This window comes from Plectropomus leopardus, chromosome 13 (assembly GCF_008729295.1).
Source record: "Plectropomus leopardus isolate mb chromosome 13, YSFRI_Pleo_2.0, whole genome shotgun sequence".
NCBI classification, from domain to species: domain Eukaryota; kingdom Metazoa; phylum Chordata; class Actinopteri; order Perciformes; family Serranidae; genus Plectropomus; species Plectropomus leopardus.
In genome coordinates this window covers 12,581,774-12,598,264 of record NC_056475.1, presented here as the reverse complement: position 1 = coordinate 12,598,264, position 16,491 = coordinate 12,581,774, and the positions used below count along the sequence as shown (strand labels likewise).

The 16,491-nt window shown below is 39.1% G+C and overlaps 1 protein-coding gene across 1 annotated transcript in view; it reads left to right on the top strand.

Annotated features, from left to right (window-relative positions):
- jade2 (jade family PHD finger 2) overlaps nucleotides 1-16,491 on the top strand; it is a 211,139-nt gene that overhangs the window by 24,627 nt on the left and 170,021 nt on the right. Inside the window, exons 2-3 of the mRNA XM_042499142.1 lie at nucleotides 4,018-4,081; nucleotides 11,740-11,825. Of these exons, the coding sequence (XP_042355076.1) occupies nucleotides 4,018-4,081; nucleotides 11,740-11,825 (150 nt within the window). The remainder of the gene's footprint in view (nucleotides 1-4,017; nucleotides 4,082-11,739; nucleotides 11,826-16,491) is intronic.

Below are 16,491 nucleotides of genomic sequence, written 5' to 3'. Positions count from 1 at the left end.
TTTTTCATTCTAGAGGTATTCAAATGCCTCCCAGCTCATGATAAATGCTTTTCATAAACCTGACCTTTCCATTTATAACAGTGTAGGAGTTTCTTATATGTAATGCAACAAATCAAAGCTATCATGTTGATGGATGGACGGAGCCGCGCTCAGTTAAACTAATCATGAAAAATGACCCTCCACAGCTGCAGCCACAGGTATAGCTACCAAATATGTGGGAGACACCTGGGTAAATGTTTCTGGCCAAAACTGTCTTTTTCTTTCTGGTTTGAGAAATCACAAATGAGAAGTTCACATTCAGTCCCCTGTGTTTGGTTTAGCCCCTTGCCATTTCCGCCGCAGAATACACTGTTGTCTTGTAAATGCTTCAAACAACTTGTAAAGTGACTCGTTTAGAAAGCCAGCGTATCAAATGGATCCTCACAACTAATTTATGTCACATCTTTTTGTAGTGTTCACATTTTCCTTTGGGTAGTCAGGGACTCGGCTTCTTTAAAACAACAACAACTTTTGGTACCCTGAGTGTGGTTTAAGTGGGTCGCCTGAGAGTTTAATAGGCGAGGGGAAACCCTGAGATGGATCCAAGCGTGCAGACTTGAAGTCAGACAGACGTAGCTGGAGGAAGTCAATGATGTACTTAACCACTCTCCTCAAAGGCAGGAAGACGAGGTAGAGCTAGACAGATGGTGGAAGAGGCAGAAAGATGGAGAGAGAGGCGAGAGAGAGGCTGTGGAAGTCAATAATGTACTTAACCTTAGTCCACAGACTCCCTGTGCCCGTGTTATTGTAAGGATGGGAAGATGGGAAGGGGGGAGGTGAAAGGAGAAAAAGGGAAAGGGTAAAGATGACAGGACTTAGGAATGGAAATAGTCAGAGGCGGCGAGGAAGCGCTGTGTTTTTCTGTCAGCATAAATGTCAGAGTAGTTAAGTGTGTGCAGGGCAGGCGGGAGGCCGGGGTACAGGAAGAGCCCCATATAAGAGGGAATAGCCCAGTTTTACGGCCACATAAATCTCCGTTCCGCACACTGAAGGTTGTAACCCACCTCCTCCTCTTTTAGCCTTCCTGCCTCGATCTAGCGGTACGCTAAAACCTCCTTTTGACTTCTTGACTCTATCTGCTGCTCTCTTTTGCTTCATTTCTCTCTCTTTCAGACTCTCTTGACCCATGCCCTCCTTTTTTTTCCTCTTAGTGGAGCTCTATATATTTTCTTCCTTCGACCCTCAAACGACGAGGGCAAGGGATTAAAAAATATGTTAGGCTGTGTTTTTTTAGTCTTTTGATGTGCATTTTTTCTTTTTTCTTTTCACTTTAATACTGGTCAGGGACACTTTCATCATAATAGTTTTTTCAGATATGATTTATTTAATCTTAAATTAGGTCCCAATAGGTAACCAGGTGGCCCCTCAACCATATTTAATGTACGCTAAAAATAAAGTGATTCACACTGGGAATTGTTTTTTAAATTAATTAATTAATTAATTTTTAGTATTCACACGGTGCCAGAGTGCACAGAACAGCATCAAAATAGAACTTGTTCATCAAAAAAGTGCCAGTAAATGAACCCCGCACCCCCCAAAGAACGTTCTGGCTATGTCCCTATTGCCCTAAAATCCTAGAAACATCCTAAAATCTTGGGAAACCTCCTTAAATCCAGGAAATGCCCCAAAATCCTAGAAATGTCCTAAAATCCGATAAATGTCCTTAAATCTGAAAAATGTCCTAACATCCGAGAAACTTCCTGAGGTCCTAGAAATGTTAAAATCCTAGAGACACTGGCCCCTGGCCTCCTGTCATTTTGCAAAAGTGGCCCCCAATCAAAGCAGGTTGAGTATCCCTGGTTTTTACTGTGGGACATTATAAATGTCTCCACTTGTAGAGATTTGGAGATACCGATTCTACCATTAGAACTACTCATCAATCAGATTGTTGGAAAATGTAAGAAGTGCTGTTGCAGCTTTCATTTGATGAATCAATATTTTTAAAACATTTTTTACCAACTGAAAAGTCAGATTTCAAGTTCTTCGCTGTTTGATTTATTTCTGACATTTTTCTCTCTGACCCGCTCTGTCCTTGCTTTCTGACGTTCCTCCTTTGTCTCTCTGACTCTTTCTTGGATAGCTCTTTGCCTGAAACATCTCCTTTATTTGTCTCGTCTAAACATCTCTTTCTTCTTTCCTCCCTCTGCTGTCTTGACAGAAAATTAAGTCCGATTTTGTGTCTATCTCCAAGATACAGTAGATGTCCTGCACCCCTATATTGCTCTCCCTCCTCTCTTCTCTCATGCCCCTCTGTCCTCTGCAGCTCTGAAGTCAGACTCATACTTCAGCAAAAAAGTTTTAGAAAACTGTGGATTGAGTGCATCATGCATGTTGTCACACTTTTGGGAAAATGGGTGTAATTTAGGGTCATTTAAGCATGTAGACTCCAGAAAAGTCCACAAAAGCAAGTTACTTCAAATTTTGCTTTTTCCCATAGACATCACTTCTTAACTCGCATGTGTTCCCTCTCTCTGTTGTTTTAATTGTGTTGGTCCTTCTGCACTGAGAACCTTTACGTATAGCACAAAATAAAACAATTCTATATAGATCAAGATGGATTTCATGAGGTTGGCAGGAAAAAAAGAAACAAAGCTTCTGTGTACTGCTTTAAGTTCTTCTCCAGGCGTTAACTAAACCCCTAAACTCATCTCTTTTCAATAAAATTACATAATAATAATGAAAAACACCCTGTCATGCCAGCTCTGGAAAGTTGATTGAAAGAGGAACTTGCAAAATATGATTCGTAGCCACACCTGGCTTCACCTCATTTAGCAATGGCATTGTGGAAAGCCCCGTCCCACATGTTTACAAGATTGATTCCTTACGTGAGTGACGTAACAAACTCTGGCTGTCTGAATCTGTGTTTTTGAGTCATAGGCACCCTGCAGTTCCAAGGGGGAAATCAGGTTCCCCCACAGATCCTTAAAAAGTCTCAAAAGTTAAATTAAGGCCTTAAATGGTATTAAATTGATTTAAATCAATCTTTCAAAAGTCTTAAAAATGCCCAGACATTGGAAGTAAGATTATATGAATTGATTTTTTTTCTGACAATGCATTATAAAGTGTCAAAATAATTGGTAACATATATTTTTTTGTTAAGTGATTTAATAAATTCCTTTTCTGAAACTCATCATGATGGAAATCCAAATAGTGGAATCTCACATGCAGATTGAGAAACATAAAATGGCCCAGAAAACTGGACAGAAATTTTCCCACTTCTGTTGTTAAACTAAATAGATACTTTTATAATAATACATGTTCATTCATTCATTCAACTTTTTCTTTTCATAAGTCATGTTTTATGTTACAATAAACATCTGGGCAAAATAAAACTATCCTTCAAGTTTGATGATTAGAAAATTGCATTAAAAAGGTCGTAAATCTACCTTGCCTTAAGCTGCAGGGAACCCTGGGAAATGCTCAGCTATGAGATTAACTGCTTCTTTTGCTCATGATATGTCTTGTAGCATATAAAAAAAACACCATATGGACATGTTAACAAGGTTAAAAATGTGATTTTAACTGGAGGGGGTCTTGAAAGCTTCAAAAAGTGCCAGGTAGTCAAGAAAAGTTTGGGTTGTTTTTTGCTCGATTATAAAAAAGAAAGAAGCACTAAGTATTAAAGCAGATGCATAAAAGGGGTCTTGTACAATAGTTCCCAATGAATGCAGCACTAATGCCGGATGAATACATAGTCCACATGTGCAAGGACTCCCACTGTACGTGAAGAAACAGAACAACTGTATCATTGTGAAGTTCCCGGCGTGTCCGAAGTGCTAATATGTGACGGTGATCAAGTCAGTTTATTCTGGCAGGCTGCCAGCTGGACGCTCTGACAGATTGGTGCCATCAGGGCATTATTTCATTAACACTTGTGTTTTCATGGTGAACATCTTCTCACTCGTCATTTTTCTCTCTCTTACCGCCCCTTCTCCCTCCCTCCCTCCCTCACTCCCTCCCTGCCTGCCACCCTGACAGATGGAGAGCGAAAAGAAGAGGAGAAAATACTCCACGAGCAGCAACGACTCCGACACCACAGACAGTAAGTTGGAGAGAGAGATTCAGTGAAGGGGAGGGAGTGTGTGTGTGTGTGTGTGTGTGTGTGTGTGTGTGTGTGTGTGTGTGTGCGTGTGTGTGTGTGTGTGTGTGTTTGTGTGTGTGTGTTAGGAAGTAAGAAACCTGGAAGTGTCAGAAAAGTGAGTTCCTGTGCTGCTGTTGTACAGTGAGCTGCTGCCTGGTTTTAGTCAACTCCCGCAGGGTATTTCTTGTATTCACTCTCCATATAGACTTTCCTCCTGTCTCACTGTTGTGCCTCCTCTGCTCATTAAGACTTCCCCTTTTTAAACATAGCCACAATAGAAATATGAAAAAATAGCCCAAGTAGCCATAAAGCATGGTTAAAGATGCTTTATGCAATGTACAATTATTACAGTGTGCAATTATTTTCATGTGCAGTTTGTGTAGATATTTTTAACTGCAGAATTTGGCATCCTTTTCTTTAAATATTTATCTTGTACACACCTTGCTGCTATAACAATGCAACTTTCCCCATTGTGGGACTGATGAGGATTATCTTATCTTATCTTGTCATATATTATTAAATATTGGAGATTTTGAAAATTCTCTGTCCCTGCAAAAGCGTTTAAAGACAGTGCAGAGATTTACACACTTAGAAAGAATTGTAATGGGAAAAGAAATATGAATTAATATTTATTTTCAGAAATCAATGCTACAACACATAGAGAGTAAGTGCGCTCTAAAAGATGTGCACTCAGTCATTTATATGAAAATACATTTATACAATTATAGGCCTACATAAATAAAAACAGTTTTAGAAAGTAGAAAATAGAGCAATTATCATTAGTAAACATGCTATCTGATCTTTTGCAAATACACAGGAAACAGGATATTTAGTTGAAAAAAAAAAGTTTAAAAAAAATTACCTTTGTACTCCAGTGAGACATCAGCTGCTTCTCAAACTGGTTTCCTTTTGCATCTCCTCTGTCTTAACTTTTACATAATTGATAACATTTTTAATATTGCCATTTTATGAGTGACACTTTAACTTGGGTGGAGTTGCACTGTGGTAAAATAAATATTTTGCAAGATCACACTGCGTCATATTATTTTCTGAACTTGGTGACAAATCCTTCAGCTGATCTGCGCCTCGTCCGTCGTGAGTGCAGTCCAGGAGCTGACAGCATAATGATCTCCTGCCTTTGTAAATCAGATGCTTCATACTCACAGAATGAGGCCACAAATTCATCAGAACCCACGTTTGCTGTGTGCCATTTTATTTGCAAATCTGGCTCATTTGCTTTGGAAGTAATGTTAAGTATGTGCAGTTAATAGGCTGACTTATAAACCTATAGTATATGATACGTGCAGGCTGATAGATCCAGTCATGACAAAACCAAAGACAGACCAAAGACTGGATATAAAGTCTGACTGTGTGAAGACTCATGTCCCCTGGGCTGTTTATGTCTTTATATACAGTCTGTGAGACAGACAGACTGAGGGAAGACACTGCATGATTATGAGAACATCTGGCCAGTCTTACACATCACAGACACTGGCAGCTTCTGCTGGAAAACGGTTTGATAATAAACAGTCTTTGAAGAGCGGTACAGTGTTACACAAGAACACTTGGCTTTCACAGCTGATAACTGTCCACCAAGTAAAAAGATTTAGTCACTGAAGACAGCTTGCAATTTTAATTTAATTTTAAATGTCATTCTTCTTGGCTTTTGGCAGTTCAACATGACTAATTCTTGGCATTTTGCAACGTGCATTTTACAATAACAAGCAAATATATTTGTTTGGCCATTTCTCTGACACTGTCAGGCCAGCACAGACAGAAAAATAGATACATCAGTGAACTAGAAAACAAACTGTCGAGTGCAAGAGTGAACCTTACTTTTGGTTTTGTGTCTAAAAGCCCTGCTGAACTTTTGAGGATTTAAGATATTGTTTTGAAAGCATGCTGAATTAGTTTATCGAATGTAACCAGAGAAACCAGCGCCAAGTGGCTTAAAAGATTACTGAATATGCCAAATGACAATTTGTACTTCCGTTACTCACTGCGTGTTACTTTGAATTTCTGCTTTTCTCACATGCCTCTATGGTGAACAAAGAATCCAAAAAAAGGTGAACATTCGTCACAGATTGAGGACAGGAACTGCATTAAACATCAGCAAAACTATATCAAAACATCTGTTTACTAACTTTAACACAACTTTTGCAGTATAATCCAAGTATCATTTATCCAGTTGTATGCTCAGAACTTCTCAAACACATGTAATTTCACTAAAACATTAAAATATATAACACTTTTGCCTCGGAGTGGCGAACCCTGAATGTACCTGGACATTTATGTGCGTATGAGGTCCACCTGAGCAGAGTTCAAACACGCTACTAAGCCACGCATAGGACTGTTTGTACTGATATATTTGAAATTGTAATTTTTTAGTGAGAATGTAACGGGCAATATATTTATGCATATGTGCAATTTTATTTATCTATTTATTCTATTTTTATTGTGGTGGTAACTGATATACATATTGTCATTTTACAGGTGAAGTTTTCCTTTAATCTGCCTTCTTTGACTATCGAAGATTGTTGCATTTCAAACAAGATTTTTTTTTTTTGCTTTTCCAAAGACATTAGTGTTTTTTCTATTGTTTCACAGTCAAGTTTCTCAGCTAGATGCCTCAAAATTAAGCATTATTAAATATACTCTCAGTTGTCTTTTATCACATTTTCTGTACTTCAGAATAACATATTTTCATTTGAGATTTTCTTTCTCTGGAATCAACACAAAATCAAACTTTTATTAGAGTGTAATGGAAAATTCAATGGCTCTTCATAATAGAAAAGGGATTTTTTTTAACAGTTCATTTGTCAGACGTTGCTTTTGAAAGTTAAATGAATTCTCAGAATAAAGCTGCAGGCTTCTAAGATGAGTCCTAACTCATTGCCTTGAAAAAAAACAAACAAACAAACAACTTTTTAGCTCATTTAAAATTCAGATCTATGGAGATGAATTCTGGGTGATGTAGTGACTCACGCTGGAAAACCTGTTTTACTGCAGCCAGAGGTTGGTCTGACCTCGTACAGGTTTAACTGTTCTGTGGTCACAGGTCCGCATGTATAAATTATTTTACAGCAAGTTTAACAGGCTGTTTTTTCAGACCTGACTGAGCCACCCTGTGCTGAAGGCTGCACTCTCTACTGCTTTATAATTAGCTGTTAGCTGTTAGCTTCCCCTGGCCAGTGCAGTGTGGGCTCCAGCTGCATCTGTTGACTGAAGGTTATCAGGTTTCTAATTGAAGGATGCCCATGATAATTTTGCCTGCCGTGCACCAAGCGGGGCTTTTAATTAACACACGGCCATGATGGTAACCTCCTCCTGCGCTGTGGCCTGTTTGGTTATCTGGCCACACAGTGATGATGTGGTGCAGCTGCCTCGTGGGGTGTGTGGATATAACCTGTAACACACAGACACACACACATTCTCTAGTGGAGTGCAGATGCATGAGTGCACTCTAAGATGTCTGACAGATTGGCACACAGTCCTGCTGAATATACAGATCTGTGACAAATGAAAAGAAGCAACATAATGTGTCTTAGTGAGATGTTGTTCCACCTCGAGCCTCCACAACAGCTTCATTGCTTCTTGGCAGAGTTCCTCCAAGTCTCTTTGGTGTTTTGATGATGGAGGTGGAGAGAGTGCTGCTGTCAAACACGTCGCTCTAAATTCTCCCACAGATGTTCAGGTGTCTTAGAAATTGAGATGTGTTAAAATATTAAAACAATGAGCGCACACTCATGCAACAGCGGCCTGATGCACACATAGACACACCTGTTTAAAATGCCACCCCAACCCTCCCACTGTGTCAGTGTTTTTTGTGGTTTTGATGTGTTTATCTTGGACAGTGTAGAATCTTTCTGCCCCAATTTACTTGCAAAGGATACAGACAGGGTCTCTTACACTAGGGTTGGGTGATATGTCAAGATATATTTGTGCAGGTACGGGTTTTTTTCCCTAGCTTTTCTTTCATGTAGACATTTTCCCCTAATTTAAAAAAAAAATGTAATTTTCCAAATCCACTAATTTCTTGCAATTTGTGAAACATTTCTGCTTTTTTTAAGCTCATATTTCGAAGGAAAAAAAGTCACCAATTTGCTCATGGTTCAAAGGTTTAAATACTTGTGAAAGGTGTCTGAAAGCAGCACAAGAAGCATAATGTTGATCCAGGTTTCCAGTGTTTAAACTAGCGTAATTTCCTTGTTGACTCATTACAAAACACAGTTAATTCAAACATGACCCAAACAAGATAAAACTCAACAAAACCATTTTGTTCAGTCCACTGTTCCAGCAATCACCACTCTTGCTACTGTTGCTCTGCCCACTGAACATCGGCTTTTACTTATTCTTCAAAAGGCAGACCATTAAATTAGCGAAATAAAGTGACAGAAATTGCTCCCAAAAATACTACTGACAGTGCACTCTGTAGCTAATAAACCCGTCCAGCTGCCAAACCCTAACTCATGCACATAGAGCTCACATTGTGTCCAGCTATAGTCTGCTAGGTGGTACCAAAGACTGTATAAGTAATAGACATAGCCAACGTGATGTCACCCATTGGTTTGTGGACTCCCATTTTTAAGCCTCGAGTTTGGCATTTTGACCGCTGCTTTCTTGGAGTTTTGGCGCCACAAATGACCATATTTGAACGAAAGAGAGGAGCTATGGAGGAGCAAGGGGGGTGGATCTGACCCATAGACTGTAGTGCAAAGCAACCACTCCCTTAATTATGCTTAACTTTAAGCCTTGATAAAATGGGTGAGTTCTAAAAATTAAAAAAAAAAAAAAGTTCCCCATCATACAGTTGTCATGAATGTTGAAATTAGGTATAGAGACCTAAACCGTTGAATTTTTTTTTTTTTTGTATCAGTCTGGCTTTTGGAGCCAGCCTCAAGTGGCCGTTAGTGGAACTCCAGTTTTTGTTACTTCCACATTGGCTTCATTTTCCACTCCCGGAGGCTGCTGCTTGGTTGTACACTTCGACGCCACCACTCAGAACAGCTGAGTGGAGGACCGGTTTGAAATCATTTGATTGCGCTCACTCATAGCTATGAATTCACTCCATTTTTTCTGTCATGCTGTGGCAGTGTGTCTATGTGTCTCTGTTGAATAGTGAGTAAATTAAGTTGTGCATCTCTGAGAGATTGAGACTCCGACTCAATGCAAAGCAAAGTGTGTGTGTTCCTGGGCGTATGTGACTATGAGCAAATACACGGAAGTGTCAGCGGCTCCATATATACAGAATATATGTGTATGTATGAATTATGCGTGTGTGTGTAGAGTGCAGGAGTCTGTAATTTTGAAGACAAGCTTGACAGCAGTTCTGCCCTCGGCACTGTTAGTTGTTTAGACGTCACAAGTAAAATTAGCACGGTGGCAGCACGGCTGTGGTGGCGAGGGAAATATGTTGAGTGGGTGGTAGCACACGCACACACACATACACACAGTCACAGTCACAATGTGCTATATTACACAGTATTGGCAAATTTGTGTTCTCCATTATGCCAGTGTGATGTAATTTAATTGCTAAAGTGATGCAATTTCTAATGACAGCCTCCTTCGCGGTGCACAGATGAAAACGAGCTCTGGGCAATATCTGCTGCAGTAGTTTTGCGATTTAAAAAAAAATCTGGAGTAACAGCTTAAATGAAAATACACACAGTCTGCTGTTCACATACATGGGCACGGAGAAAAACACACACAGGGCCGCTGATTGAAGCGGTGGGTGGGATATTGGCTCCAGCGTCTGGTTAATTGCCATTAAGTTGTGTATTAATGAGGTTGTAAAGGACCACAGTGGACTAACTGCCTAACAAGATGCTATTTATACTGTCATTACTTATTAAACCTCTTAATAGATCATCATCAGTCTGCTTCAATTAAAGGCCTGACTCAGTGGTAGTGCCACGGGCGTCAGAAAAGTCACGGGCAAGGCTTTTGTTTGGCTTCTTTCTTTTAGTGCTTCTCTGCGGTGTTTGAATCGCCTCCATCAGTATAAATTACAAAGGCATTGAACTCCATCACTGCTCATTTAAGAACATTTTTTACATTGATGAGCAGCTCTCTGCTTTCTAGTAAGCAACTGATCCCCTGCTGGTTCATGATGGCTGATGTTACAGTGTTTTTATTGTAAACCCTCTGTGCATAACAAATTTCTCCATTGGGACAATAAAGTTCCTTTGGAGTGAATTTGAACGCACGCTGTGAACGTGAAGTCTGATCTACAGCCAGAGACCTGTTCTTCATTTTCCCCCACTTCAAATCAACATTTACGCTAATGAATGCACATTCTTGACAAATCAAACGCAGATTTGTCTGATGTTCTGCTCCAGATGAGTGAACGCTTTGTCTTTACAACTGTATGACAAGCTGCGCTAATTTGTCGACCAGAAAAATGTTTGTTTTCTCCTCTGGTTCTTATAAGAACACTTTTCATGCTTCCACGCCAACCGTAGTCGTGGCATTGTGTTTTCAGGTTGTTTGTCCGTCCCTCTGTCTGACCCTTTGTCATTAACGCAGTATCTCAAGAACACCTTGGAGAAATTTGTTTAAATTTGGCACAAATGTCCACTTGGACTCAGCACTTAACTGATTTAATTTTGGTGATCAAAGGTTAAAGGTCAAGGTCATTGTGATCTTAAGAAAACTAAGGGAATTTCTTCAAATTTGGCACAAACATTCACTTTGACTCAGTGATGAACTTATTATATTTTGTTGGTTAAAGGTCACTGTAACCATCTATTCTCATAGATGCGATATCTCAAGGGCAACTTTAGGGAATTTCCTCAAATTTAGCAAAAGCGTCCACTTGGTCTCAAGAATGAGCTGCTTAAAATTTCTTGATTTTGGCCTTAACTCAAGAATTTATTTGCTAAATATTAAAAAATGTCACACAAATGTCTAATGTCTAAGTTCTGAAGTGATGCCATTTTATATTCAAAAAGGTCAAAGGTCAGCTTACTGTAAAATAATTATAATTATGTTCTGTAAAAACACTTTTCTGGCCATTACTCCTGTGAGGCGTTATTTCTTGTGTTTCTTTATTTTGCAGAAGAAAAATATACAAGACAGGGATTAGATATAATACGCTAAAGAGCAGAATTCAATCAACAATGTTGGAAAAATTCTAAGAAAAAGTCCAACACAGGAAAAAAAACAGAACAGGAACAGTGGAGGTGCCATTATACTTAAAATTAAGAGATAACAAAAAGATTTTTTAAAGCAATTAAGCACCCAAACAAAAGATAAACAATAAGGTAAACAGATAAGATCAAGGTAAGAGACCTTTAAAGAGCAAAAACTAAGATAAAAATGTATACAGTTTTTAAAATCCTTTTATTCAATTTTACTATGTATTTTAGGCAAAATAATACATAAATGCAGTAAAAGGGGGTATACAGTCTTTCCTCATACAAGTAGGAATATATTTCCGGAAATAATTGTAAGACTAACAGTATCAGAAATGTTTGCAAGTCCATTGGAAGTAAACAGTGGTGTGTTATCCATTTTTAATGACAACTAGTTACTCAAAAGAACACTTACGGAGCATTTAGTAAAAAAGATTTTCTTCTGAAGTACACCGCTCATGTTTTTTTTCTTTTTTTTTTCTGCAGGTCAGGTGACGTCGTGGTCCAGGTCATCCAGGAATACGGGCACCAGCAGCACATGGGTCCGCCACCAGCACAAGAAACCATCAGAGGTAAATTAATGTGGCATATTGCTTTCGTGACTCAGACACATACAGGACACAAAAACTGTTTTAATGAAACACAGCCTCTGTTTTGGCCATTACATGCTCACTTTTTTGCTTCACTTCACTTGTTGTCTGTTATTTGTTGTGGCTTTGCCGAATTGTCATAAAGAGTCAGACTCCAATATTATGTCTGGTTGTTAGGGTTGCTGCTGAACACTGGCATGATGTGCAGCTTTTAAAACCCAGAAGCTAATGTAAACCCTTAAGTCAGGGCTGTGTATGGTTTCTGGACAAGTTCAGGTGGCAGAGTTGTTACTGAGAGTTGAATGCTGTAATTTTGAACCACAAAACCCTGCACACCACAGCTAATGGAAAAGAAAGACCATTCTACTTTCAAAGAATATACAATTATAAGTGACACTGTCGCATTTTCGTGAATTCAATAGCTCGAGAACACCTTGACAGAATTTCATAAAATTTGGCACAAACGTCCACTTGGAATCAACAATAAATTGATTAAATTTTGGTGGTCAAAGGTCATGTTGAGCTACGCCTGTCTCATTCTCGTGAACGCAGTATCTCAAAAAAGCTGTGAAGGAATTCCTTCAAATTTGGCACAAACGTCCACTTGGACTCAGCAATGAACTGATTAGAATTTCGGTGGTCAAAGGTCAAGGTCACTGTGACCTCACTTGTTTTAAGTCATACGTCAAATAAGACCATCACACAAATGTGACATTTTACATCCAAAAAGGCAAAAGTCATCTTCACGGTGACATCATAATGTTGTACAAAAACACTTTATTGGCCATTATTCAGCAGGAACAGAAGGGGGGACATTTGGTCGGATACTGAGTGGGTGACACTAAACTTGTTTGTCAACCTTGAACTGTACTGGTTGTATCTTTGGTTAGGGTTAGGTGGTGATTCTAGTTCTTTGTACTTTGAATGTAAATTAGGTGCCAGAGTGCATAAAAAAAGCATAAAAAATTAGCAAAAAGTTTTGTGGAGGGTCCCCCAGACACCTTGATAGAGGTCCAGACTAAACCGTCCTTAAATGTCCTACAATCCTAGAAATGGCCCGGTGTAAACCTTACCTGTGCGGGGCTGCTACGACTGGATTCACATCTTGATAAAGATGAGTTAGGACCGCAATTTATTTATTATATGAATGATTAATGTTTGTTTAATAACTGGCTCCTGGCCTCAACTTACTTGGCAAAGCAAGCTAAGTGTCATTCATCAGCATTCATCATACCTAGATTTTAGTCATTGGCATTTGTTTATTTATAAGGCCTCACTGAGTAAAATCCCCTCTTACATCTGCAATTTGATTGAACAAAGATCTGACTGTAGCTGTAGTCTGCGATCTCAGGATTTAGTCTCGTTGTCTGTTCCTCGAGCATGAACTGAGCTGGGAAACAAAGCTTTTATGTGCTCGGCTCCCATATGTGATAAAGCCTTCAAAAAGATTTGAAACTATAGTACTGGTCTCTCTTGCTGATTTTAAAGCTCTCATAAGTACGAGGACGAATCAGTCGGTTGGTACTTGTCATCGTGCGTGGGTGTTTTTTAAACAAATACACGTTACTGTGTATTCTCTTCTGTTTTTATTGTGGTCCCTGTTTGTCTGTAACTTTTTTCGTGCTGCTGTCCTGGCCAGGTCTCCCTTAAAAGAAGAGATCATTGATCTCAATAAGACTTAAATATGAGTTCAATAAAAAGTAAAATAAAATAAAATTTTAGATTGTGAAAACCCTGATCCAGCCACTGCAGCTATATATTAGTTCTTAAGTGGAACAAACATTTCTGTCCAATGTAAATACAGCCATCTTTGTCACCACAGCTAAATCAACCAGGCGCATGGATGGCACAGACTGGTTGGCTAAAATACCAGGTTGCTACATCCATTTGGTCACGACAAACGATCCCAAGGGCTCTCAAATGACCACCCTGAGGAAGAAACTGGCATAATCCAGTTGGAAAATGGTGCACTGAACCAGCTGTGGCGATGCCTCGCCTGCCACAATCACACATTCCTCCCACTCCGTCAGTGAAATGGGTTCAAATCTGTTTAAGGAGAACTTGCTGTTTGAAGAGTTTCATTCCAAAAATAACTATCTGCCATTTGGAGCAAATTACATCTACTTTTAAAAATTAGCAGGGGAGATTTTTCTGAATAAAGGAGAGGAGGTAACAGCCTCTGATGGCACTTCTCAAATTCTAAAAAGATGTTCGATGGAGCATTTAAAACAAAGATCTTTTACAAAATAAATTAAACCATTTTAGAGGGTAATTTGCTCTCGCCTCCCCATCCTTCCTCCGAAAAATGTCAAAAACCATCTAAAGTTTAAGAGCACAAATGTTTCTTTTTTGTAACTTTTGAAAGGAGGATGAATACAGCAAAATGGCATGCATGCCCCCGAACCACCCTGAAGTACAAGTCATCAGCAGAGCATCTGTCATGCCTGTGCATTTGAAGCTTCCTCCCCCTCAGCTCCATCCAGTTAACCACAGGCTGTTGGAAGGTCCTGTCAGCAATCAGTCTCTCAGTAATTACTACTGTAGCTCTCTGCTCTGACCCGGGCCTCAGCTGAAGAGCCAGGGGCCACGTTCCCTTTCATAACCCTGCCTCCTTGCTTTGCTCCGGGGCGCACTGCTCTTTCGTAAAAAGGATGATGTTTTTCATTCGTTTTTCTGCTTTTTTTTGGTAGCAGTGAGTGACAAGAAAGGTCGAACAAAGAAAAAGGGGTGGTGACATCTGACAGAGGTTCAGTGCAAAGTTTTGAAGTTAAGAATGTGCATCTGAGCTGATGTCGGAAAAGCTTAACTTGTCGAGTATGAAAAGTGTGTTGGCATTTTGTCTACGAGCTGCTGGAGTGACATTGACGGATCATACTGTTCTCGGCTTCTAGCTTTTAGCTACTTGCACTTCTTTGGGGCTCTCTTGCATTACTTGTTGATTCTTTTTATTTATTGATGATGTGTTGTCCCTGTTTTGTTGTTTTTCCCCCTAAGCTGTGGAAAGGAATGACATGTTGATGGTACTTCAGCTGGCACATATAGAGTAGAGAAATTTAATTCAAGAATTGTATTTGAAATGGAGATGTTATGAAGTTAATGCTGTTGTGCAACTCATAATGTAATTTTATTGAATCTGTTGACTTTGTTCTTAATCCAACGCCTCCAGCACATTTACCATACATTATTCTGGAAACCCATCAACATACAACAAATACATCAGCTTTCTTTTACATTAACTCCTCTCTAAAGCTTTTTTTTTTTTTCTGTAGATAACTACGCATGAGTACAACAAGTGTTGCCAGCTTTTTTCAGATTCAACAGTCGCTCAAAGCCACCACATGACTTCATAGACTCATTTGCATAATAGGAAGTAATAGTGCAATAATGCAAGCATTAAAACTTTACAGAATTAGATTCAATAGTGAATTCCTCAACAAAACATTTGAATGGCAGGAGGGCTATGGTGCTAGTATACCACTTTCTTGTGCTTCCAATCCAGAGAGCGAGAGCATCAATTTAACCATCGAATCTCGTTTCTACTGAACTCTCTCTCTTTTCCCCGGTGGTCTAAATAAGTCACTACATTTGTTGCTAGTTGCTTCTCCGAAATAAAGTTGCTTAGAGAGTCTGAAAAGTTGCAAAACAGCTGAGTGCATCACCATGAACGACTTGGAGGACTGACTGTTCAGCACTGTGCAGCTGTAGCTTTTTTCAAACAATGCATTGCGTCAAGACTACAAACACATAATCTGCCGTGGTGGGTGACTCATTGTTTGACTGAGATCATTAGAAGCCAACTGAAGCCTTTAGTCAGCTGAGTCATGTAACATTTTGGCTGCATGTGTAGTCAGTGCTCTTAATCCATTCGTATGTAAAGTGGGCAACAGCTCAAATCTCTAAAGCATTACTTCTTTTGAGAAAACCTGGAAAAATCTTTGAAATTCACAATCAAATTGTTCAGGCTTGGAAAATCATGATGTTAGTAAAACTCATTCAAGGTCTGGAAAAGGTATGAAAATTTGTTGTGTGTTATAAAATTAATTTTTAGGTAAGAAAAGTTTCTTGTTATAACATTGTTTTTCACGTTTTCACAAGATACTTCCATGTTATGGGATGAATTGTATCTTTTTTAATAAGAAAAGTGTGTTGTTATAACATAATAAGTATGTATGACATAATAACCTGTCAATATCTTGTTAAAACATGAAAAACATCTTGCTTTTTTACGTTATGACCTGAGACGCTTCGGTACTAATTCATATTTGGAGTGAATTTTAGTATACAGATCTGTCTTTGTTATATGTTGTGAATGGTCATTAAATTTGCCATTGCTCCTGGAAAATCATGGAAAAGTGAAAATCAGTGAAAATGTGTGGGAACCCTGTGATGTAGTGACAACGAATTATCTTTCAACTCTTGTTAAATTCTTCTGAAACAACTTGTTGCATGTCAGGACTCCAACCAGGAGGTGTTAAAAACAGCTGTCAGTGCCCAGAGGCAACAGCAACAACTTGTTGTATGCTTTACAGGTCAGAGGTCATGACCCCGATTAAATGACATGTTTTTCACTGACATTTCTTAAGCTGGAGCAAACATTTTAGGTCAAGTTCCTCACTTTCACTTGTTACACAGTTAACTCTTGAGTGTC